At 52.7% G+C, this 24,924-nt stretch overlaps 1 protein-coding gene across 4 annotated transcripts; it reads left to right on the forward strand.

Moving 5' to 3' along the window:
• The first annotated feature begins 456 nt into the window (after positions 1-456).
• Positions 457-23,837, forward strand: EDN3 (endothelin 3). Of its 4 annotated transcripts, XR_010935479.1 has the most exons (7): positions 457-1,725; positions 2,354-2,642; positions 19,037-19,210; positions 20,384-20,464; positions 20,838-22,876; positions 23,079-23,225; positions 23,309-23,837. XR_010935479.1 is itself a non-coding variant. In XM_067708623.1 (5 exons), exons 1-5 carry the CDS (start codon positions 1,674-1,676, stop codon positions 20,842-20,844), a joined length of 603 nt encoding a protein of 200 aa, XP_067564724.1. In that variant the 5' UTR covers positions 457-1,673; the 3' UTR covers positions 20,845-23,837. The 4 variants fall into 4 exon arrangements, 1 of the variants encoding a protein (XP_067564724.1); XR_010935478.1 differs by having other exon boundaries at positions 20,838-23,225; XM_067708623.1 differs by having other exon boundaries at positions 20,838-23,837.
• The last annotated feature ends 1,087 nt before the right edge of the window (positions 23,838-24,924 follow it).

Below are 24,924 nucleotides of genomic sequence, written 5' to 3' on the forward strand. Positions count from 1 at the left end.
CGGGGATGGCTAGTCCTCGGTTGGAAGTCTTCAAGGCTGGGGGCTCCAGTCACCTCAAGGCTCATTCATTCACACAGTGGTTGGCATGGGCTGTTGTCTGCGAGGCCTCAGTTTCTCTCTGTGGGCTTGCTTGCCCTTCCTCCCGGCATGGTAGCTGTGTCCAGAGGACCAGGATCCCAAGGGAGAGAGCCATGTGGGTGCTGTGCCACCTTTTATGACTTTGCCTCCAAAGGCACTCATGTCACTTCTGCTGCCTTCGATTTTTTCCAAGTGGGTCATTCAGGCTGAAGGGGAGTGGGGTGGTACTCGATTGTGTCTTTTGTGGGAGGAGCGTCAAAGGACTGGTGGGCACGTTCAAGTCACCACAAGTACCCTGCGACATGAGGAGTGACTCCAGGGCCTCAGACCTGTTTATCTTCCTCTGTGTGGCCTGTGACTCCCTGCCCTGCCTGGGGTTTTCAGGGAACGCCAACTCCAATCCAGTCCAAGCTGATGGGGTAGGCAGTGGCCAAGAGGGAAGTGCCCGATGCCACCTGGAGCACTGCCTCTCTTTGCATCCTTCCCTCTGGTCGGGGAACTCTGGCCAGGGAGGGGCTCTAAGGGCTTCTTGGTGTGCTCAGAGGTCAGCAGTCCAGGGCGGAGTCCATGGGAAGCATTTATTCATTCATTCTTTCATTCATCGACAAATCTTTCTTGAGTACTTCCTGTGCCCAGGCACAGTTCTCAGCAAAGGGGGTGTTTAACAAGGAAATTAACCGACCCTCTCTCCTGTGGTGCTCAGGGCAGGAGACCAGTCTCAAGTGAGCTAGGAGCGCCTCCGACAAGTGGGGTGGGAAGACCACGACTGAGAGAGGAACCTGCTTCTCACCGAAGCCACCTCCCCAGTGCAGGGGACTGTGCGGAAGTCACGGACACCCCAGGACCGCTAGATCCACTTCTTGGTTGACTTTGTCCCTGATTGCTGCCCAAACCCTCTGAGCTCTGAGCTCCCGGGAGAGGCGGGCAGATGCTGCCTGTGCCCGTGAGTCACGAGTGTAAAGTACGCCCAGGGCCTTGGCAGGCAGGTCTGTGCAAGGGTAAGGTGTCATTAGGTGAACGGTGAGAAATGCTGCTTTCCAGAGCCCCAGAGATAAAAGACAGGATTCAGGCGCAGCCTTTTCTCTCTCCCACTGAGCTGCGGTGGGAGCTGCAGGGTCCGGGCAGCGACGCGGCGGGGTGGGCGCGTGAGCGTGAGTTCGCGCGTGTGCGTGTGTATGCGAGTGTGTGCGCGCGTGGCCTTCCGGCAGCTGTCCCGGCCCCCACCCATCGCACCCGGCCCTGTGCCTGGCCGGCTCCCCCGCGCCTGCGAGGCGACCCCCGTGCGCCCCGGGTTCAAAGGCCCTGCGCGGCAGCTCCAGCCCCTCCGGGGGGCGGGGAGGCGAGGGGGGTGGTGCGGGAAGCAGAAGAGCCGGAGCCCACAGCCGGCCAGCCCTGCGCCGGGATGGGTAGCGCGCTCTGAAGTTCGAGACCGTCGCAGCCAACTCCTGGCCGCAGCCCGGGACGGAGCCAGCCAGTGGTCGGCCTCGAAGACCGCCTAGCCGGAGGGCGAGGCCCGCCGTGCCCGGCACGAGCCCCCTTTCACGGCCACAGGCGTTCGTCCTCCGGCCCGGTGCTCCCGCGGCCGATCGGGGTTCATGGAGCTGCGGCTGTGGTTCCTTTTCGGGCTCGCAGTGACCTCTGCCGCAGGTAAGCGGGCGGGGCGGCGCGCGGCTCCTGGCGCGAGCGCACACAAAAGGACCCCGGGACGGGCGGGGCGGGGGGCGCGGGGAAGGGGGCACTGCTGGCAGAGGCCTCTGGCCCCGGCTCGCCACCCCTGCAGGCGCTCGGGGGGCGGGCTGGGGGGCAGAAGCTGAGGGCACGAACCCCCGGGGGCTCGGGAGGTGGCAGCCCACACGCAGACTGGAGACCCGGGGCCCGGGGCGGACTTTGTCGATATTTCGTGAAGTCGGGAACTTTTCCAAAAGTTTGCAAACGATTCCGAAACTGTGCAAAATGACTGCACAGTTTTCCGAAAGCCTGCACAATGCTTGCACGTTTTCAGCGGGCACAGATAGCTCGCGCGCTGCGCGGCGAGAAGAGCGCCCAAGCTTTTCACCAAGCGTGCACGCAACTTGCAAACTTTTCGGAAGCGGCGCGCCTAGCTTTGCACACTTTTCCGAACCTCGGGCGTAGCTTGGAGACTTAACAGAAAGTACCATTAGCTTGCAAACTTGGCAGAAGGTTTGGCTCCCCCTCCCCTGGGTTTTGGGGGATGGTGGGTGTCCGGGGCCTGCACCCTCGGCAACTCAGGAGCCCCTCAATCTGCCTTCTGCAGGATTGGTGCCTCGCCCCCAGCCTGGGGACGCTGGCAGGAGCGGCGAGCCCCGGGCCCCCTCTGCCGCCACATCGGAGGGGGACGCAGAGGAGACTGTGGCCACAACAGCAGTGCGCGGTCCAAGCCCCAGAAGCCCTGGGCAGGAGGAGGGACCTGGTCGGTTTGGAGAGCAGGCGGCCAAGGGGGGCCCCGTGCACCACCGAGCCCGGCGCTGTACATGTTTCACCTACAAGGACAAAGAGTGTGTCTACTATTGCCACCTGGACATCATCTGGATCAACACTCCTGAGTGAGTCAGCCCTGGGGGCGGGGGCTCCTGGGCCAGGCCCTTCTCTTCACACTCCGGGATGACCTGGTCCCATCCCAGCCTGGTCAGCCCAGAGCCCGCCTGGCACAGCCTTCAGCCCTTGCTAGGCTCTCCTGCCAGCCCAGGTCAGGTCTGCAGGTCAAGGGTGTGACCCCCATCCCCTCTGAGGGTCTGGCCCAGGAGAAACCCAACCCCAGAGTTTCTGATCCGGTGGAAGGGCGAGCCCTCCCTCTGAGTGAAATGAGCCGGCCAGAGGGATTAGACACCTGAGAAGTCCCTCTGGGAGGGAAGAAGCCCCGAAAGTTATCTCCTGCCCCAGGGGCTAAGTGGGCCTGGCCCCCCTTGCTGACCCTGCCAGCCTCCAAGGAGTTTCAGATTCCTTGAAATCAGCCCGCTCTCTAGGGAGCACAGGGGTGGGCTTGGCAGGACCTCGTGGAACCTGCCCCGTAGGGGTGAAATTCCATGGGCTCCAGGCTCCTTACCTCCTGTGGGGGCAAGCCCACGGGTCCTCCCCAGGCTGGCTTCTCCTGCCCACTGTCACCCCCTGCCCCGGACAGCTCCCCCTTGGCCCTTCCGGTCCCTAAGAACTCTCTTACTGCAGGACCGAGACAGTGACACCTGACTTAGTTGTGGGGTCTCCTTGCTGTAAAGCTCACTCTCTCCCGAGGCCGTGGGCAGCGACTCAGTTCAGGAACCCCTTCTGCAGAAACATCATCCTGCAAACTGCGAAGAGGGCTTGACCGTGCTCTGGTCACCAGCCTTTGGACTTTGCCTTCCTGGTCTCTACAGTCTGGGACTTGGACCAGATGGCTCTAGATGTCTCTAGGTATTCTTGGGGTCTCTTGGGCGTCCTGCTTGCACCTGACTAGGGGTTCTTAGCCTTCCTGGAGCCCTTGGCCCGCAAAGGCAACTTTGCCACTGTGTTTGGAGCCCCTTGATTCGGGTCTTTCAGGGGTTCCTTCATCCCGAGCCATCTAACCTCTGAGCACCCTGGGTGATATCTCGATGGGCCTCACATACCCACCTTGTTTCACTGACACCTCGAGGATGAAGTGCAAAAGAGGGTGAACCTGGGGGGCCGAATGTGTTTCAAACCAGGTCGTGAACCCTCTCAGTGCATCTGGGAGAGGTCTGGAAAGTCACCCTGTTGTCCAGCATGGCAAGCAGGGCTGGCTCCAGCGGGGAGCCTGGACACGTGCACAGGGCTCCAGGTCAGAAAGACCCTCATGGTTTAAAGCGTATTGTTGCCATCTTGAAATGCTTAATACTTTAAAAAAAAAAATCGAAGTATAGTTGACCTACAATATCGTGTTAGTTTCAGGTGTGCAGCACAGCGGTGGAAATGCTTAATACTCTTTGAAGCAAGGGCTCCACGTTTGCATTTTATCCCAGGTCCCCCAAAATGAAGCTGACCCTGACTGCAGAATTTGCCTGCCGGGCTGTGTCTGATCAGCTCCTGCACATACCGTCAGCCCACAGTAGGAAGGATGGGGCCAGGTCATAAAAGTGATGTGTGCTGGGGAGGGACCCTTGGACGGGCTGTCACTGATTGCCTTCTGTTCTCAGACAGTGATCAGGGTCACCTTCTCCTACCGTCCCCATCACCCTGACACTTGTCATTTCTGATGCTTATCTTCCTGGCATTGTCCTCTGACCAAATTAGCTTCACAGAACCCAGGACTGAGGGCAGCCTTGGTAGGAATCCCAGACTGTGGGTCAAGAAGGAGAAAGAAGAAAGCTAAGCAAATTTGGGGCAGGGGGGCCTTTGCAGAGGAGAGGAGGGGACATTTGGAGACCACCTTAGTTCTCTGCCTGTTGCCAAGCCCTGAGCACTGGCTGCGGGAAGCGATTGTCGCAAAGCCCTGCGACCTGGTGCGAATCTTGTCTCCCAGTTCTGAGCTGTGGTGTAGGGCCCGAGATGAAGCCATGGGTCTGTGGCTTTTTCTAGCTAACTTGCTAACGTTCCCCTCACAGCTTGATTTACCTCTTCCCCTCTTCCCTGACCCTGATTCATTTTAAACACTAGGGGGAAAGGATTAAATATGGTGTTTGGGAGTTTCGTGAGCTACCCGGGGAAACAAAAAAAAATGACAATAGCCAGGCTTGAGCGTTTTGAAGTCAGACAAGCGACATAACTTTTATACGGAAGATGTTCCTGGATGGTCTTTCTCTGTCTTCCTTTCTTTTCCTCCTCCCTCCCTCCTTCCCTCTTTCTTCCCTTCCGTCCAAAAATTCTCTGTTGGTATATGGACAGGTCCACTGGCAAACTTTAAAACATGTTGGATAAGATCGCGAAGTGAGGAAATGGGTTTTAGGGAACTTGGACCTTTGGAGAAATGGAAGCATCTGAAGAATGACTGGATTGAGCTAAACGGACGAGGGTAGCACACACCGAGGGCTTTTCCAGCCCCACCCCTTAGCTGTCACCCCCTCTTCTTTAGCAGACCCTCTTGCTGTCTCAAAACTTCTCCAGGGTGTGAGTTGCATCCCGTCCCCACCGCTGGCTATGCTGGGAACCCGCAGGGGTCTGGAGCCTCAGGCCTAAACAGAGAGTCTTGAACTTTGGGTGGTTTTCAGCTTCTGGTGTCTTTCCTTCTTCTGCCCTCCGGTCACATGGAGGCAGAGGCAAAAATCCGGCTGTATCTCGGAAGGATGCTTGCAAGGTTGCAGGCATTCTTGGAGAATGGTTGTTTTGGCTGCGTTTAAGGACCCAAAAGCTTCAGGAGGGATGCTGTAGTTACTGTATCTCACGTGGAAAGTGAAGGCTCGAGAGACCAGCTGCTCCCAGAGGTGTTTTCTGGGTGTGAGATCCAAGTTCTCTGGTTTCCCCACATCCTTCTGCACACTTGGTTCTTCCAGACCTGCGCTTGAATAGCACCCAGCACGTAGTAGATCCCAGTAACGCTGGTGACTTCCTGTGAGGCCTTTGTCTTTGTTGTCACTGAGGTTCTGTCTGCGGGTCTTTCTCCCACACATGAGGCGTTGCTGTCCCAGGGTGTGTGGGTGCTGCCAGAGGTCTCACATCCCTATAGACGTGTGCGGGAATGTGGATTTTCCCAGAGCTGTTGCCCATAACTTCCATTGTTTCTTCCAGAAGATCTGGGACCCCAAAGAGAAATGAACCAAGTGCATCCTGGGCACTGCCCTTCTCGCCCCTGGGGAGGCGGCGGAGATAGCAGCTCACCCACGGGACAAGGGATGCTCATGGCTCTCCTTGGCCACGTTAGGAAGCCCCGCCCCTACCCTCCCCCCAGCAGCCCCACTGTTGCCAACAAAAACAAAAACAAAACTCCACACCAGAGAAAAACACATCCCGTCTTAAGGCCATGGAAAATTTGCCGAGAATAAGATAATAAGTAGAGAAGTAGGGACAAGTAGCCCACGTGCTTACATCTCTGTGCCCTCGGGGTTGTTTTCCGTGAGAATACTTCAAAAACAGGAGTGTCCTGTGACATGGTGGGGGATTGTGTCTGTCAGGGTCTCCAGAGAGATGGAACTAATAGGACGTGTGTGTGTAGGTATCTATGTGTATATAAACACACCACACACACACACACACACACACAGGAGCTGATGTTGCACTCTTCAGTCTGAGGCATCCTGGAGGCAGAATTCCCTCCCTGCTCAGGGCACCTCCCTCCTCTCTGCCCTCTCCTTCACCTGATTGGATGAGGCCCACCCCCGTTATGAAGGGTGGTCTGCTTTACTCGCCGTCTACTGATGTAAATGTGAATTGCCTCTAAAATATGCCTTCCTAGCAGCATCTAGACTGGCATTTGGTCACATATCTGGGTGCCATGGTCCAGCCAAGTTGGCACATAAAAAATGAACCATCACAGAGCTCTCGGTGCTAATGGTACCCCATAGCAGGGCAGTCCCTCTGCACCTGCCACTGTGCACCTGGCTGTGGAGTGAAGCCACTCACTCTCAGATGGCCAGTGGAGTCAGCTGCAGGGCCCCCAGCAAGGAGCCCTGCTCTGTTCCTCCCCACTTTTCTCCTGAGAATTGAGGGAAATTTCCATCTGTTAAATCCCTCCAAGGACATAATGAGGGAGGCATTGTGGTGCTGTGACAGTGACCATGTTTCCAAACAAAAATCCGAGCCACATGGGCTGACAAGTAGGAATGTATTTCTGGAAAGAGCAGTGCGGGATGTTTGGAATCATGGCTGTGGTGGAAAATCTGGGCTCTGTAATCTCGTGGGAAGACTCCAGACCCAGGAGCTCTGCCCTGTGTCCTGGATGTGACTCGCTGCATGGCCTGGGGGTGGTACCACCCTCTCCCTGTGCCCCTGGGTAAGTTGCAGACATCAGTGTGGCTCTAGGATGGTGACCTAACAAGATAATCAACCTGGCCACACTGACTCAGGAATGACATGTGTCTCCCCAGAGTGAAAATAATAATAGCAAAACATTTAAATTGTATTTCAATGTATTCTACCACAAAAAGGCAACAATTCCACAGACTCATCTTTGCCTCCTGTGTTGTTCAAGAGAAATATGCCAGCACGTTTCTAAGAAGGGACTTTTTTTTTTTTTTTTTCTGTATGGGGGCCTCTCACTGTTGTGGCCTCTCCCGTTGCGGAGCACAGGCTCCGGACGCGCAGGCTCAGCGGCCATGGCTCACGGGCCCAGCCGCTCCGCGGCACGTGGGATCTTCCCGGACTGGAGCACGAACCCGTGTCCCCTGCATCGGCAGGCGGACTCTCAACCACTGCGCCACCAGGGAAGCCCCAGAAGGGACATTTTAAGGTTGAGAACATCCCAGAGGAATGGGTGGATCTGGTTTGCAGCCTCCCACTGATGCAGGGCAGGCTGCCCGCCCACCATGTGATTTCAGAGACCCCAATGACAGTTATGTGACCCGTGAGTCAGGACTGGGAGCATCGTTGCTGGAGATGCAGCTTTTGAGGCAGAAGGATAGCCTTTCTGAGCTACGTCATGACCATGTAGACGATGGTGATGATGGTGACAATGGTCCACACTGATGTTGACCGTGACTTCTGAGTAAAGATGTGTGAGGATGACGTGAGAAAGCGTGAGGGGCGTTCTCAGCACAGTGTCTGGACTCTAGCAGACACTCAGTCCCTCAAAGACGTGACCACGCAGATAACTGTACAGCCCCTGGGGCTGCTTGACCCTTCCTGCTGCCCCACCTGCCGTATCCCAGTCTGTGACCGGAGAAGCCGGTGACTAGGTAGCTCGAGTCCTGCTGAGGTCAGCTTCCTTGGACCCTCCGACTGGTCTCGCGCTGCTTCCTGCAGTAACGCTGAGGAGCCTGCCCCCAGGTACCTCAGTTTTTCCCTCCTCTATGGCCCTCGGTGCGTTGCATAAGGTTTACAGACCCTGGGAAAAGGTGTGTTTGGAGGACTGCTGATAAGTGGCTTGATAAGCGCTCTGGTGGCCAAAGGTTGTTACAGGCTTGATGAGATTTCTTTCTGCCCTTTCTGCTCCTCCTTTCTTGCGTGAGTCCTACCCACCTTGGTAAGTAACTAGAATTTGAGGCAACAGGGCATGGTGTTCTCGGAAGGTACTGCCCTGGGCTCCCTCTGCTAAATGGGGAGGTGGGTACAGTTGAAGCAGGGGAGAGGGAGGGGGTGTGGCATTTCAGGATAATTCGAATGATCTGTTTAGAACTTTTTCGTTAAACGATGAAATCTTAGTAAGGGTGAGTCCAGCAGCATAGACACAACGCTTTGCAGTCGTTTCCCAGGCACCCAGCACCGCCGGGGACCTGAGTGTGCGCCACTAGGAAGGGATCCCAGGAAATAACTACGGAATCTGTTTACAAAAGTGGTAAATAAATAAGGACACATAAGAAAAGACTGTATCAGCCGGACTAAAAGTGATCTTGAACTCAGGGTTCTGACTGATCGTGGTTTGACGCTCTGAGTTGTTTCCCTCCCGTGTAACCATCTCCCCCTTGGAAGTCTACTAGATGTTTCCATCCCAGTTTTGAGTTTGGGTAGCGGTAGCTCAGAACATTTCACGGCAAGATGCGTCTTTCAAATTTGACGGCGTCGGGGCTAAATTTCAGAGTTTGTTGGCAAGGTCGGCTCACACAAGGTGACCTTCCGGTTGGGTTCACTTGGACTGAAAGTCCCCTTTTCTACCCCAGAGTGGCTGTGAGGAGGTGAGATATCCAGGGACAGAAATGGGTTCGTTGAAATGCAGCTGATCCTGACGGGATGAGAAAGAGGCTTGAGGCTGGAAGGCAGTTTGATTTGCCTCCAGAAAACTCGGTAGGAAGAGGTCGTGACCCTGCATGACCCTGGAGGGAGAATTCAGATTTCTGCTAGATGAAAGGGGCATTGCAGCTAGGAACTTGGCCTTAAATGTGAAGGCAGATGAAAGGCTCTGACATCTCTGGTGCGGTATATTCCTGCAAGAATTTAAAACAAAGGAAGCTGGGGAGCAAACATTGCTTTCATTAAGGGGGTCCCACGGCTGGGTCGGAACTCACAGGGCTTTGTAGCGCCAGCTCTTCATCCCGCTCCGGATTGGCAGCATCTCAGCACGTCCAGTAGGGCTGCCTGGGGCCCCTTTCCTAGCTCCAGGTAACCCCGTGCCACTGACGCTCAGCTTTGGAGCACATAACAAATAGATCAACTGTTTAAGAGGGAAATGACCCCATCTCATTCTAAGTCATGTTTCGGTGGAAACAGAGATCTCCTTAAAATGGGACACGCATGCGTGCGCACGCACGCACACACACACACAAACACACACACTTTCCCCCTATTTGGGATAGGAACCAATTGTATTTGGAAGGAAAATAAATCCGGGCAATGGCCACAGTGTAGATGAGCTGCCCGTCCAGACACATTTCAGGGGGTTTCTAAAGCCCTCCTCCCCGGCTAAGTCTCCTAGGAATGGACAGCAGGCTAGGGCATCCCCTGGCCTTTCTCACGCGTCCCAGCTCAGAATCTCAGGAGAGCCAAGAGCTTTGGGAGAACTTGGCAATGTTCAGAGCCGTGGCGACACAGGTCTTCTCTTCTTTTATAGCCTCTCAGGGCTGACTTAGCAGGAGGCCTTAATAAACAGTAACACTAGAACAGGGCAGCCAGCGAACCCTGTGCCCGGCCCGGTAATTTAAAAAACAGAAACAGATTCACGCATCCATGAGAAAGCCTCGAAGGCTGATGTGGCCGACGTGTTGTGATCCTTTGTTGCTCGGTGATGGCACGAACAGCCCACAACTTGGGGAGCGGCCAGCAGCTTTGCCAAAAGTCAGAAGCAAGTTGGCAAGAGAGCAGAGGTGTCTGTAGCTTTTCTGGGTTTTTCTAAATCCGATTTCCGTGGGTTTCTTGCAGGGTGGAGAATAGGGTGAGACTTATGACCCACTCTTTCAGGTGCAAACTTGGAGATGTCAAAAAGCAAAATAAAACTTAACGCGATATTTTTAAAAAGTCAACATTAGTGCAAAAATCACTCGTCATAATCGACCAAATATCGACATTTTTAATAAAGACAGGATCTGCCCCTGTGCTTGGTTCTTGTTTGGGGATAAAGCCTGTCTCTCTAGAGGGACTCAGGTCTTCTTAGTTTGAGGTCAGCAATCCAGTGATCAGAGCTGCCACAAGGATGCAAACAATTAGATTAGATTGCCATGGCGAGCATGTCTTCCTTCAGTAGGATTTTTCCATCCGTAAGATGAAGTCTCCTGAAAATTAGCAGCGGTGTCTTCTCTTGCTTTCTGTGGGTTATTTAAAGGGATGTGTGATGGTGTCTGTATTTTGTTTTAATCCCTGTACAGATACCCCCCATTCTTAAAAAAATACCTGCTCCTTATTTCACCCCTTCTGTTTCCACTGCTGGGAACTATTTTGAGCCACATCTGTCTGCAGCTTTGCATAAAGTTATAATGAGGCCATGCCAGACAGACGTGGATTGCTCATGCCTACATTCGACCTGGAATTCGTTAGGGTCACTGGGGGTTGGGGAGAGAAACTCTAGCCTAACTCGTATGGACGCATTTGGGTTGTACCAGATGGAGGGGAAACCAGCTAATCTGTTGGATTCCATAGATGGCTTCATTCTCCAAATATTGCAGGCGTTTGTTGCCCTAACTTTTTTTTTTTTTTTAAGCTGTCATTCTTGGAAATCCCACCCCACACACCGAACACAGAAGGATTTTTCTGCCGTTCTCCCTTGCTTTGACCACTGGTCAAATATCCTTCATTCAGAGCCCCTGTGTCTGCATTAGGGGAGGAGGATGCCGTGTCCAGGGAGCTGATGGGATGAGACAGCCTGTGGCTTTGGGGTGATTTTTAAGCTCAGTTATGTGGCGGTAGGAACGTGGGAGAGTCCTACTCTTTGGGCCAAAGCTTTCTAAATACAGTTGGTGAGATCCTGGGGATCTCTCCGCTTGGGTGGGGTAGAGACCCCACATTTCATTGTGGTTTAATTGCTGGAGAGAAGGGCTGGGCCCTGCTCTAGGGTTTGTGCTGTTCGGAGATGCTCAAGGAACAGTGAGGGCATTCGGGAATCTCTCGATGAATTTGGAGCTGGACGGACCTTCCGGAGAGGCAGTCATTTCGTTTCTCAACCCCAGAGAGAAGCCAGTCACCTAGGGCCTCTCAGGGAGCTAGTCTTCAATTTGGGCCAGAAACCTGGGTCTGTCTGCCGAGGGCAGCCTCTGGTTTTGTCTCTGAGGCCTCATCCATCCGGGCAGCCTGGTTTCTTCCTCTTGTGTCTGTGGAAGTTACTATCAAGACATGGTTCTTCCATTTCTTGTGATCTAGAGACCATATTCTCTCTAGAAGAACCGCAAAGAGGGGCCGATTGAGGACAACGATAGTGAAGTCCAGTGACTCAGCCAGGAATTCTGTACAGTTGCAGGCTGGGCACGGCCTAGAAGAAACGGCCAATTGAGACCTCCTTCCCTCCCTCCTTTCTTCACGTAGCAGACCTTTGTTACTGAGATGCTGAGGTATTATTGGGTACCCGCTCTGAGCCAGGTACTGCCTGGGCTGCCCTGGGTGCCGAGGTGAACAGGCAGAGACCAGCTGTTACCAACCCCAGGGGACAAGCCACACCTGCAGCACAGGTGAGGAACGCCCCCACGCCTTGGGTCCGATTGATGGAGAGTCACTGTTCTCTTTGAAAATGTATGTAATTCTGGTAAAATTCCCCAACAACCAAGTCCTGGATAAATTCGAAAGTCATGGGTTGGTTTTTTGGGGGGTGGGGTGGGGGGAATGTCTTAAAAAAAATTAATCTCCAGCCCACAGCACGTTGCTCGCTCTTTTGATGTTTCTAATGCTCTGGGCCATTGGCTATTTCTGAGGCTGCAGGAGGACCTTCCCCAGTGCCGGGTGGTGGAGGAGCAATCCGCCTTGGGATCCTCCCCCTTAGAGATGCGGGGATTTTCTGCAGAAGTGAAGCTACAAACGGTCACTTCACTTTATGTTGTTCGTGAGCATGAAGCTTGGGGCGTATCCTTTAGAACCAGAAAGCGTGTGTGTGTGCTTCTGCTCGCATAACGAGGCCAACGAGGAGATGTGTTCTGGCTGTTTTCCTTCCAGGAGGTCGGAAGGGCACCCAGTGGTTGTCTGGCACAAGGCCTGTCCCAAGCAGACTTTCACAGGCGTTTGGTGAGTGGACAAGGAATCAAGTCACTGGAGGGTAAGCCTTGTGAGGTGGTCAGCCAAGTGTCTGGGGGCTGGGCCCTGAGCATCGTGGGGTCATCCGCTTGCTTCCACCCGCCCAAAGTGTGATCCAAACCGAACATTTCACAGTGGGCATACCTGGGAAGAAAGGATTCCAGCCAGCTCCGTTGGCTGGGTTTTGTCCTGATGCGGAACATATTCTTTTGTGCTTGTTTCCATGAAGAAAATCTCCACTTGTCCTTGTCAGCTGCAGAGACTCCGGGTCTTTCTATGAAACCCAAGAGATCATGGTTGCATCCATCCGGAGAAAGTGAGTTCCGGGGTCAGCTAGAGGTCGCTGGTCGCAAGCAACAGAAACCTAGTGTTGCTAACACAGCATAGGAGTTTCCTGGGAGGACACAGCGTGGCCCACAAACTGGGAGGGAGGGAGAAGCAGTACCAGGCTTAGAAAGGAGAGGTGCCAAGACGGGACTGGGGGTCCCAGTGGAGGCACAGTCGAACAGACAAGGCAGGATGGAGCCACCTGGCAAGTAGCAGCTTCAGAGTATTTTCTGACCGTGAATTGCTTTGCTCAGGTGTCTTGGGAGGGAGAGGGTGTGATGGGCCAGCTTGGGTCACCTGTTGAGTCCTGAGGCAGGGGAAGGTGAGACTGTCAGTGGACAGTCTCTGCAGGACCTCACACAGGGAGGGAGGGATAATTCCCCAGGGGAAAGATAAGAGATTGGATTCCAGGAGACAAAAACAGCCAGCGTTGATCCCAGGCTCTAGAAAATTGTGGGCTTTTAAGTCCTTCGAGAGGGGTGCTCCTGTCTCTGAGCTGGTGTTTCCCTCTTGCCTCTATGTCTTTGTGCAAAGTGGCAGTGGGCGGGGGGGTGGTCCACTAGATGCTTGTTGAAGTGAATGGACGCTTTTATAGACCTTTGAATATTCAGCCACTTCCTGTAGTTACTTCATCCTGTCTTACTCTTAGACAGAGTTCTTAGCTAGCAGTTTTTTCTGGCTAAGGTTACAAAGACAGTCAGTGAAGCTGATCCACACTTTCTTCCTTGCCCAAGAAGATATTTTGAAGCTTGAGAGAACAAGTGAGTGGTGTCTTCTAAGGAAGGAATTTAATAAAATCTGAAATCAAGCCCTAGTTAGAAAGCATGTTGGAGTCTCGAAGTTGATTCTCTGGGGAGTGGTGGGGGGCAGTATCTAATGACTGCTGGTGCCTGGTAGCTGGGGCTGCTGCCCCTGCCTGTCTGCCTCCCCCTGGGAAACAGTTGTTCCCCTTCCTCTCGGCTGCAGGACTGGTCATCAGAGTCACGCCTTCTGTACAGTGCGTCCCAAAGGCGATCCTGTCCTTGCTTTCCCTTTCAGCAGGAAAAATGTGAACCAGAGCATCAACTTCATGTTCTGACCGTGAAGTGAAAATGTTCTGTTTGTTGGGGAGACACTCCCTAGAACCTAGGCTTTTTGAATTGATAATGACAGCACCTTTATTTGTAAAAATAGTAGCAGGTGCTAATTTTGTCACCCTGGCACGTGACCTGTCTGGCTTTGCTTTATGGGACAAGCCGCTAGAGCAGGGCTTGTAAACTGACATGCCCCTGAGGGCTAGACAGGTGAGAGAAGCAAGCAAAGAAGGACAGATACAGGGACTGGGGCCAAACAGAGAGCTTGAGCCAGGCTCTGACAGTATCACTCAGCTCCAGACACCTGCTGCCATGTTAGAGCGTGGGGTTGGAGCGAGTATAACTTCCAGTTATACAAGAGAAGCTGGAAGTTGTGATGTTTATATGAAATTTTCAGATTAAAGAAAAACCACCCTCTTTTGATTGGATGAAGCCCACAAAAATGCCAATTTGCTAACCCCTGTACTAGATTAAAACTGTGTGTGTACAGGGCCGCTGGTCTGTCTCGTTCACGGATGTTCACCCAGAGTCTAGTCCAGGGCCCGTACATTGAAAACCACTCCACAGGTATTTGTTGAGTGCTATTCAGCGTTGGGGGGGAGGATATGAAAACTGGGTTTTCAAGGACAATTCGATAAACTTTCCTGAGAATTTAGAATTTGGCCAGTGAAGCTCCTTTTGCTGCTTCTAGCTGACCCTTGTGAATATCTGTTTCCCTCCTTTCACTTCAGGGACTGAAGCCAATTTTCCGATCAGAGGGATGGAGATGGTTGGTTCATGTAGGAAAAGGCAACACTGAACTTAAAAACAGATTCTTAAAAGAAACATTCAACTTTCCTTATTTAAAAACTTCTTGTAGAAAGAAAGAAAGTTCTTCCAGTGTGACGATGCAGATGAACCATGAATACAGGAGATTTGGAAGTTTAATATTTAACATTTATGTATGACACGTGGGAGAAAATGTTAAATGGTAAATATGACTCTGGTACCACCATCACTGATCAACTAATGAATGTTCTGACCACATACACTGAGGACAATTTATTATACAAATACACACAATGCTAGACGTTGCCTATGTGAATGTGTTGGGGTGTTTTGTCTAAGAGCACTTGGACTCACCTTCTCATCTGCTTCTCTTTTGTTTGGAGCTCTGTGTTATAACTGGAACATTAACAGGTGGGAGAGCTGACTACTTTTACAAAGAATTGTGTTCTCTAAGCCCCACTGTAAAACACGGGCTAAACCACAGGTCAGATGGTGTGCTGGTCAAAGTTCTCAGCCGATTTAACTTCATTTTCCTGGTTCCATCATTAGGTGCTTCCAATTCACCGTTCAAGAAACATTCAAGAAATGATAAAGGTACCAAACCAACTAAAACACGAGTGCTTATTGGGTAGACAGTGTAGAATGATAGACCAGCCAAAAGGAAGCCTGGCAAAGAATGGCATTGCTGTGCCCTGCGACACTCTGGGTCCTTCTTACCTGTCTTTATTACTTAGGCACACATCTCAAACGCAGTCCTGGTAGATGGGGTTTTTCTGCCTGGTACAACTCACTTGAATTCCCAGACCAAAAAAGCAACAACAGCGGCCACGTTAATTCACCACTAGGAGCTCTTTGCTAAGCATTTTTCATGCAGTGCAGTGTATCATTCAGTCCGTCTGACAGCCCTTTCATAGATCAGGAAACTGTGGAGCGGGTGGAGTGCTCATCATGTAAGTGCTTTACAACATAATAACGGGATCACCAGGTAACCTTTCTCTGTGCTCTGTGTACCTTGCACATACCTGGGCGTATTGGGCTTGTCAGGTTTCCTTTACCTGTACTGTTTTCATACACCAGTAGCATGTGAACTCCTTAAGGCCTTTCTGCATCCTCGTCACAGTTAGACTAATACCAGGGAGATACAGGCAGACCTTGAAAATACTGTGGATTTGGTTCCAGACAGCCTCAACAAAGCGAAAAAGCAAGTCACACGAATTTTTTGGTTTCTAATGCATATTAAAGTTACGTTTACGCTATACTGCAGTCTGTTAGGTATGCAATAGCATTATGTCTAAAAAAATGTATATCCCTTAAAAAATACTTTATTGCTAAAAAATGCCAATCATCATCTGACAATGCATCTGACAATTGCCACAGAGCTTCAATTCGTAAAATCCATAATATCTGTGAAGCGCAGTAAAATGAGGTACGCCCAGATATAGTGGATGCTTGGCAGGTGTTGGAAATTCTTTGTAATGAATTTTGTGGTTGTTGAATGTTTTAGGTTGGAGAGAATCCAGCCTTATTGGACTAGTTTATCTCACAATCAACAACCAGTTGCTTAATTAATAGTCTTCATTTGCTCAGCCTTGTGCTGGGTCCACAGCAGGTGCAAAAGAAGTCGCCCTTTCTTGTACTCTTGAGGAGCTGGTGTCCACTCTTAGACCTAAAGACACCTAGGGGCTTCCCTGGTGGCACGCAGTGGTTAAGAATCCGCCTGCCAATGCAGGGGACATGGGTTCAAGCCCTGGTCCGGGAAGACCCCACATGCCACGGAGCAACTAAGCCCGTTGCGCCACAACTACCGAGCCTGCGCTCTAGAGCTCGCGAGCCACAACTACTGAGGCCCGCGCGCCTAGAGCCCGTGCTCCGCAATAAGAGAAGCCAACGCAACGAGAAGCCCGCACACCTCAACGAAGAGTAGCCCCTGCTCGCCACACCTAGAGAAAGCCTGCACGCAGCAATGAAGACCCAACGTGGCCAAAAATAAATAAATAATTAATTTTAAAAATACCTATGTATAGAAAAAAGAAAGACACCTGCCCTGGTCCTGTGGCGTAGAGGGTGCCTCTGACCCTCCTCTGGCCATATCTCCCACCCCATTGCAAGGAGTCTATGAGACTGAAAGCCATATACCCCTTCTTCTAGACCATGTACCAGGTAGTCACCATCCTGGACTCCCTCTACTCAGATGTCCCTGAGCCCACTTCCAGGGTCTGATACCCACGGACAGAACAGGCCTCCAGCACATCTCCCAAGGCCTACAGGGTGGTCAAGGGACAGCTGCTTGTGGGATGGGGGCGGGGTAGATGGAGCTCGGGCTGCATGTGGGATGGAGCAGGATGGAAGGTAATGTACCTTGTGCTGCCATGTTCTGACATGGAACTCCAAGGAGCCCCAGAATCCTAAAATCAAGCTCCAACTTCCAAGGTGTTTTGAAGCTGAACTGTCTTATTTAAGCACTTATCAGATTGATTTAAAAACCTTTAAATTTTTGACCTATGGGAGGTGGGCCTTCACTGGACCCGGAACTCTTGATGGGGGGTGGGCCATCTGTGGTCTGGACCATCTGTTAAGTCCTCTGGTTCATAGATTTTGTCATCCCCCACCGGCTTCCAGATCAGCCAGCGGAGTGCACACCTTGAGCACCTGGGGCTGGGAGCAGGGGTTTCGTGCCTCCATAAGCATTCTTGGAAAGTTACAAGGGCTCATTTGCATACTAGCTCCTCCCACGAGGCTGCTGGGAAAGCGCTTAGCGGTTCTCTATTACCAAATACCATGTCGCCTTGTTTCCTCACTAGAAACACTTCGTGCGTTTGCAAAGTTGAGTGGCTCTGCGCACTCAGATGCCTGATCCACTGACAGCAATTTCAAAATTGCAGGTCTTGCTGTTGATGGAAAAATGGGAGCCGTGGTTGTTATTCCTTGTGTGTAATTTTCACCAAGAAATGGGAGTGTGGGTTCAATGTCAACACCTAGAGATTTCATGTGGCCCTGTTACTGGAAATCTATACCTTTAGCCAAATCCTGCCTCACCACAATGTCTGTATTGTTTTGCAACCTCACCCCCACCCCTGTTTCCCATTCCTGAGAAAAGATGGGGTTTTAGCCAAGATTCAGCTCAGAAGGGGACTGGCCCCCTCTTGCTTTCTCCATCCTGTGAGCACAGACTGCTCAGTACTGGGCCTGCTTGGATCCAGGGAAGCCGTACAAGGCCATTTCTCAACTCACTTGGGTGGGAGGGAATGGGGAGAGGGGAAAAGAGAAAGAGGGTGGGGTTATGGGGTTATGTTCTTAGCTCCAGTGTCCTGCCCAGCAGGGAGCAGGTCCGTTCCAAGCATTAGGTCACGATGGGGCACCCCCCCCCCCCACTTTGCCCTCACCACCCCAGAAAGGCTCCATGGCATGTGTTTCAAATTAAAGGAAATTCAATTTGATGCTATTTTGAAAATGCACAGAGAATGTCAGAGCCCCCTTTGAGGTGGATGATTGGTGAGACTCCATGGGGCTCACGGAAGCCAAGGTGGTGGATCCTGGGAACTAGCAGGAAAACCAAGACTTATTGGAAAAGTAACTTTAGGCCACATGTGTTTCCTCTAGTTACTAGTAATCTGCCCCCCAAACCCTGTTCAGTAGTGCTAATGAATTAAGCATATGCTTTTAACTTTTTCCCACTGAATTGCCTGGCAGTGGCCTCCCGTCCCTGGAGAGCAATGGTTTGGATGGACACGAGCATCAGAAACAGATGTAAACATTTATTGTTTCAAATGACACCATCACTCTCATCCCAGCTCCAACCGTAAATGAGATGGGTAAACAGTTTCATAAGAAGACTTTTCCCAAGGTCAGTTCTGTCCTCGGCTGAATCTCACAGGGCACAGAGGGTTCCCCTGACGTTTGTGGCTTTGAGGAAGCCGTGTTCGGGGGCCAGCATGTGTCTCTAATGGCCGTAATTGGATTTGTCCTATTCCAGTTAGTACAGACTGTAAACATGATGTGCGCACAGAAGAAATTCGGTGGCCAGCAGGGCGGGAGCCAGGGCCGGCCTTGGGCTGCGGGTCTGGAAGGTGTCTGACTGGTCTGGATGGCCAGGCTCAGGTGCCACTGGCTCAAGGATGAAAGCTGGGGCCAGTGTTCAGGGCAGCGGGAATGTCAATGTCAGGGGTTTGAGTGCTGGAAGGAAAACCAGAACTGCCCTGGAAGGACCCGGGCTGGGAGGCGCGCTGGCCACAGTGGGGTCTTGAAAAGACTAAAAACGCATCCACCCGGCGTCTGCGTGCTCCCTCCGCAAGAGGGCTGGCTGCTGGGAGGATGTAGAGAGGCCATCGTCCATCTCCCCCAGGGCCTCCCCATCTTTCCATCCCGGCTGCCCCAGCCCACTGCCTGGGGAGTACGGGGTAGCGGGGATGACGGATTCACTCCAGAGGTTTCCCAAGGCCCAAGGTGCAGGGGAGGGTGTGGACACCAGTTCCTGGGACAGGACTGCACCACCTCCCTCATTCATACTCAGGCCCACCATCTCGGACGCCCTCACCAGCTCCATGAGCACAGAGGCTGGGGCGGTTCGTCCAGACGTGGCCCTGACCTTTCTCTGTCCTTTGCAGACGGACTGTGCCCTATGGGCTGTCCAACTACAGAGGCAGCTTCCGGGGCAGGAGGTCGGCCGGGACCTTTCCGCGGAGCTTACAGCCGTCGAGGGGGACGCCGCGCTGCGCCTGTGCGGAGAGCGAGGACGTCGCCTGCGCGCATTTCTGCACCTGGACCCCGGCTGCCCGCGGGTACGACCCCCTCCCCGGACCCCGGCTGCCCGCGGGTACGACCCCCTCCCCGGACCCCGGCTGCCCGCGGGTACGACCCCCTCCCCGGACCCTGGCTGCCCGCGGGTATGAGCCCCCTCGCTGGCTTTCTGCATTTCCAGAGATCGGTTGCCCTGGGCCACGTGGGTGCAGCAGGGCTCTGCCTGTTCCACCCGATGCGGTCCTGCAGGCGGGGGTGGGTGAGTGTGGGGGCGGTGGGGGGGGGGCGGGCTGGGCGCAGAGGGTGCAGCAGCCCCGTCCCTTCAATGCCTTTCAAAACAAGGCCTTGAACGCGCCACGGCCATGTCTGGCCTCCAGACGTATTTCTTCTGGATCGCACAGCAATTTGCCAAAATTTGAATAAGTTGCCAACACTTTAAAATTGCAGAATCACCCCCCTCCTCAACAAATGCATATTTTAAGCTTCTCCAAAAGTAGCAAATGGGACCATCTGGTCTCACCAGCCCACATCCCCTCTTGGCCGGATAGGCTGGAACCAAATAAGGACCACTCAGGTTCGAGTGGGACATGCAATGTCCATTCACCTGTGTCACTCATCATCTTACTTGGTGGCCCCCCAGGCCCCTGAGTTTGAGACCCTGTAGTCTGCTCTAACTGCTGGAGAGAAGCTTGTGAGTCAGTGTGGACTTGAATAAACAAGCAGACCCTAGGTGCGACCCGTGTAGCCACTTAAGCTGGGTTTTACTACTCATGCCCCTTGCTCCTCCTTTTCTTTACTTTGGGCCAAGACGCATCAGCCCCGCCAGGCAGAGCTGCCTCTTCCAAGAGCCATCGCTGGTGGGATGGGACCTCCAGGTGCTTCCTGAGCAAGTGAGACGCACAAGCAGGGGGGCTTCCTACGCAGCAGGTGCTGTGGTAGCCAGGGGCCCAGGATCTGCTGTCCAGAAGCGCCAACCACATTTTTCTTCCTGGCTCCTTAACATCTGATGAATAACTGAGTAGTGTGGGTGGAGGCTGGACTCTGGTAGGAATCCACCCACCGTGTACTCAGCCTTCAGAAGTTGTGCCTGAGATGCGGACCTGGGGGACCGCGCTCACGTTAGCGGGAGGAGGAAATCATTCCTAACTGGGTGCTGAAGAACCAGCCGTGTGGAAATGTGGGTTGATTCATTCAGACCAGCTCTCTCCCCACAGGAATTCAAGGACGGCACAAACACCTGACAAAGAAGCAGGAAAGCAGGCTGGCGGTGCTGCCAGGGGCGTGTGTCCGAGGAGGTGAAGCTGCTTTCTGAGTCGCTGCCATATGGGGGGCACAGAGGACGTGTGGGGCGCATCTGGTCTGTGCGGGCCGACAGCGGGACACCGCGTGCGGTGGGCATCCACGGGCAATGGTGCTTTTGGTAGATTACCCCGGGGACAGAACAGCCTAAAGCTGTGGACAGCCTGCCCTGCGTCTTAGGAGCCGAGTCCTGAGCTCCTGTAGCTTTTGAGCAGTGATGTCCAGCCCTGGGTTTCACCAGGTCTGGACAAATCTCACCGATCACTGCTTCCCAGAGCCCCTGCAGGCTTATGTATCGGTGCCCATGTTGCCCCTCTGCTCCCGTAACAACTGGTGGTCTCTACAAAAAGAATCATTTCTTCTTTTCAGCAGCTGATTCTGGACAGAGGTGAATTATAGCAGCTGGGCACCAGGCCCTCCGAGTCCTCCGGTTCATTTTAGGAGTTTTTTTTTTTTTAAACCCACTTGTCTTCTTGTGTGATCCTGAGGGTTTCCTGCAGCGCAACTGGGTTTATCTGTCATTCAGTCGATCAGAAATCGTTATTACTGAGTTGCCTACACATCTGCAACGGGATGGTAATTGATGTTCATAGTAATGGCCTGGGGGGGGCGGCTTGGGGTCCTACAGGGTCTGATCAAGGGAGGATTAAACCCTGCTTAGTATCCAGGAGGCTTTCCAAATTGGTGGCAGATTGCTTTGAGCCGTCTGGAGAGGGTTCTGTCAGCATCCACAATGAAAATGCAGAGGAGAGGCAGAGACAGACCCCAGGAGAGCATGAATTAGGCCCCAGCTGGTCCCCACTTTGCCTCTTCTTCCTTTTTCTCCTCTTCCTCACCCCAAAACCAAACCCTTCTCAGCAAGGGAGGGACGTGATTAAAACCACCATCTATCGTGGCATTTATTCAATTCAGCAAAGATTTGTTGAGCACCTGTGATGTGCAGGGCACCATCCTAGATGCTGGGGACACCACAGGGAATAAGGCAGAAGGTCAGCCTTCCCGGCACTTAAATAGTGGGGGAAAAAGAGAGCAAACCAATACATTAAACACAGAGTGGGGCATATGAAGGAGAGCAGGAAGCAGGCTGGGGGCAGGAAGTGTTGGGGGTGGTTGCAGCGTGGGTGGACAGGGGTGGTCTCACTGGCCAGGTGACATTGGCATAAAGAACTGGAGGAAGTGGGGAGGGGTGAGCCAGAGGGATGAGAGAGGGAAGGGGATGTCAGGCAGCGGAAGGGTAAGTGCAAAGGCCCTGTGGTAGGAATGTGCTGTGCTGGGTGTGTTCTAGGAAGGCAGCAGAGGCCAGCACAGAAAAAGCACTGGTTGCTTTTGCTGTTGGTGTTATCATTCTGTTGGATGTTCAGGAGATGTGAACGGTGGCACAGATGTCTCACTGGGGCCTGGAAAGGTGCTTCTTCTAGGTCTTTACGATGCATGTCAAGCTCCTGTAAGACGCTTTACTTGGGAAGAAAAAGTCTTTCCTTATAAGCCCGGTCCCTACTTTCTTGCAAGACTCAAGTTAGTAATCTCCAGACTGACATTCTCAGAGTGGAAGCTGCTGCCACCCTGAGCACGTGATCATCAAAGATGGGAGCAGACCGTGGGAGAGAGAACTCGCCGTGGCCGCGTCAGCAGCGATGATTGTATTCACACCTTCCCAGGTGGATGGCAGGCTCTGAAATTGCCTAGAAGCTCTGGCGAGGAGGTTCCGTTCAAAACAGGGAACGGGCTAGAGATAGGCTGGGGAGACGTCTCCTCTTTCAGCCAGCAGAGAGCTCTTCTTTTGTAACAGGCCTTTTTTTTTTTTCTTTTGCCTCCCTTTTCCGAGATAGGTTAAAGTTAAGGCCGGACAAAGCGAGTAGGCTTTAGACCTCCACCATCAAACGCTTGCCCGGGGAGTGGACCTCCCCGCCTCCCGGGCTCTGCCTGCCCTTTCGGGAGGCCCCTGGGGCAGGGTCCTGCAGCAGGAAGGCCTCAGTTATGGCTTCTGCTGGGTTCACATTTCCACCTCTTTGAGGACAAGAAATGAGTTTTGCCTGGGGGAGAAAACCCACTCAAAGGGTCCTCACTTAACAATACAGCCCTTCCCCAAGAATGCCCCATCCAAAGACCCCAGTTTCCCTAATGGGTAAAACGATCCCAGCTGTGCCCTGGGGCCCGACGCCCAGGGCTCCGGTTTCATGCAGGAAATTGTTTGCGGAGAGGTATGGCACGTTGCAAAGCCACTTCTCTTGGAGAATAAGTGGACTTCAAGCTAACTCTTTGCAAATGTAAACCCTTGTCCATGTTGGAACAGATGCAGGCCCTGGCAGGAGCATGCCGACGTCTGAGCCCTCACATGGGGCAGGCATGGGGTGTGAGCCACTGAGGCCGCCGGGCGTCAACTTGAGACGCGGATCACAGCTGTACAGGTTTGATGAGTTTCAGGCTTAGAGGATTTAGACAGGCATTTTCAGCTGTGCTTGGTGCCGCTAAAAGAATGTATCTCCAAAAAAATAAATGAAAGAAAAGAAAGAAAGAAGAAACCTTGATGTTTGTGATAAGAGGAGGAAATTAACACCTGTGTTTTGAACCCCCTGGCGTGCAGCAGAGAGACCTCTGTGCCCTTCACAGGCAGATGATGAGCAGTAGACCCAGTTGCCTGGAAGCCACTGTAAAGGCACCCCCAGCTCAAGGCTATTAAGGTGATATTTGTTTTCCGGAAGAAATGTGGATCTTTGGGGGAATGGCTTGAAAGTAAGCTGCAGACACAAAGGCTTTGTAAGTTACGTAAATCTCTATTTATCTATGTAATTGGCAACAACTGGGAATCGTAACACCTGACAGTTCGCAATCTCTTTCAGCTGTGCTCTAGCGGCCACGCTGAGATTGCTGAGCTTCTGAAGCTGATGCAGTGTTTAGTCATCCACGGGGATGGGGAGAGGCCGCCCCCTCCCCCGACGGCAGAGAGATAAGAGCCGGCATTTTGAGTGCCTGCCGAGGTCCTGATGTGATGGTGGATGCCGGGGTGCTAGCCTTGACCAAATGCTAAATTTTCGATGAGTATATCCTAAGCGTTACAGGTATAAAAGTGAGTGTCACAAGGAAATGGAAGGGACTGATTTGCCAGCAGGATGGGGTACAGTTTAGAGAAGCAATTATTTATTGTGAAACTGTTCTCTGTGTCAACTCCTTGTGGCGGATGTGTTCAACGCAAAGCCTCTGTACATAGAGAGATGTTCACTTGTGTTCTGAGTCCCACTCATAGTCCTTGGGGCTTGAATCACATTTTTTAAACACCTGTGCACTGTTTGTCTCTGTGGCAAGATGATATCTCAGAGAGAAATTCATTCATTGTGCTAACACAGAAAATACTGTCAAATGCATAATAAAAAAAAATCTCAAAGTTTGCTCTGATGTGGGTTTTTCTCGCTGGTGTGATATGCATGGTTACATGTCAGTTTTCCGTGGACCTCTGGAGAGGAGAGAAAAGAGTTATCGTTCGGGAAGTAGATTCATCTAAAGTCAATTATGGAGCAAGATGGATGAGGGGGGCTGCTTGAATTTTAAGGAAGGAGCGGGATCTGGAGACCATCCAAGGAAGAAAGAACATTCGGGGTGGTTGGGAAGAGATAAATCTGGGGAGAGCGTTGGCTCCTTCCCCGGGCACCATCCTGGTCACCTTCGTAGCGATGCATAGCTTTGTCTTCTGTCCCCAGAGGCACGGACACGTGCTGGGCAGGATTCCAGGGAGAGGCCGGTCATAGCCAACAGCCAACAGTGGACCTTTGCAGCCTTTCCGATGGGCTCCCTCTCTCTCTCCCTCCCTCTCTCTCTCCCTCCCTCTCTCTCTCCCTCCCTCTCCCTCCCTCCCTCTCTCTCTCCCTCCCTCTCTCTCCCTCCCTCTCTCTCTCCCTCCCTCTCTCTCTCCCTCCCTCTCTCTCTCCCTTTTGAGTCAAGCATTGGAGACCATCAGAGGCAGGGAATTGGACAGAGACCCAGCCTAAACGCCAAGAGAAATCCAGTATTCTGGGTGGGTTTGATCACGTCTAATCTGAGAAAGCCCAAGAGACTCTTGTTTTAATTAAACACATTTTAGAGAATTTTGACTTTGATGAACTGATAGAGTTGGGTACTGATTTATCCTGTAGGATGTGAAGCCGCACAGGAGGAGCTGCCAGTGTGCACGGAGGGTACTCCTCCTGGACTCTCAGCCCTTTTAGCTGCTGCAGATCCAGAGAGAAGGAGGAGGGCCGAGGAGTCCCAGGAGCCGGGAGAGCAAGCCCCAGTGTGGCGGGCGTTTCTGGCATCCGGGTGGAGGAATAGAAGGGGAGCCCGTGGAACTGTGGGTAGGACGGGCTACAGGAGTTACAGGGCCCCGTGCAAAATGCAAATGCAGGACTCCTGGTGAGACCGTGGGTAATCATTAATTGAATCCATTACACCTGTACCCTGCTTTCACCATCAAGGTCGTTTTAAT

The sequence above is a fragment of the Pseudorca crassidens genome, chromosome 15, assembly GCF_039906515.1.
Source record: "Pseudorca crassidens isolate mPseCra1 chromosome 15, mPseCra1.hap1, whole genome shotgun sequence".
NCBI classification, from domain to species: domain Eukaryota; kingdom Metazoa; phylum Chordata; class Mammalia; order Artiodactyla; family Delphinidae; genus Pseudorca; species Pseudorca crassidens.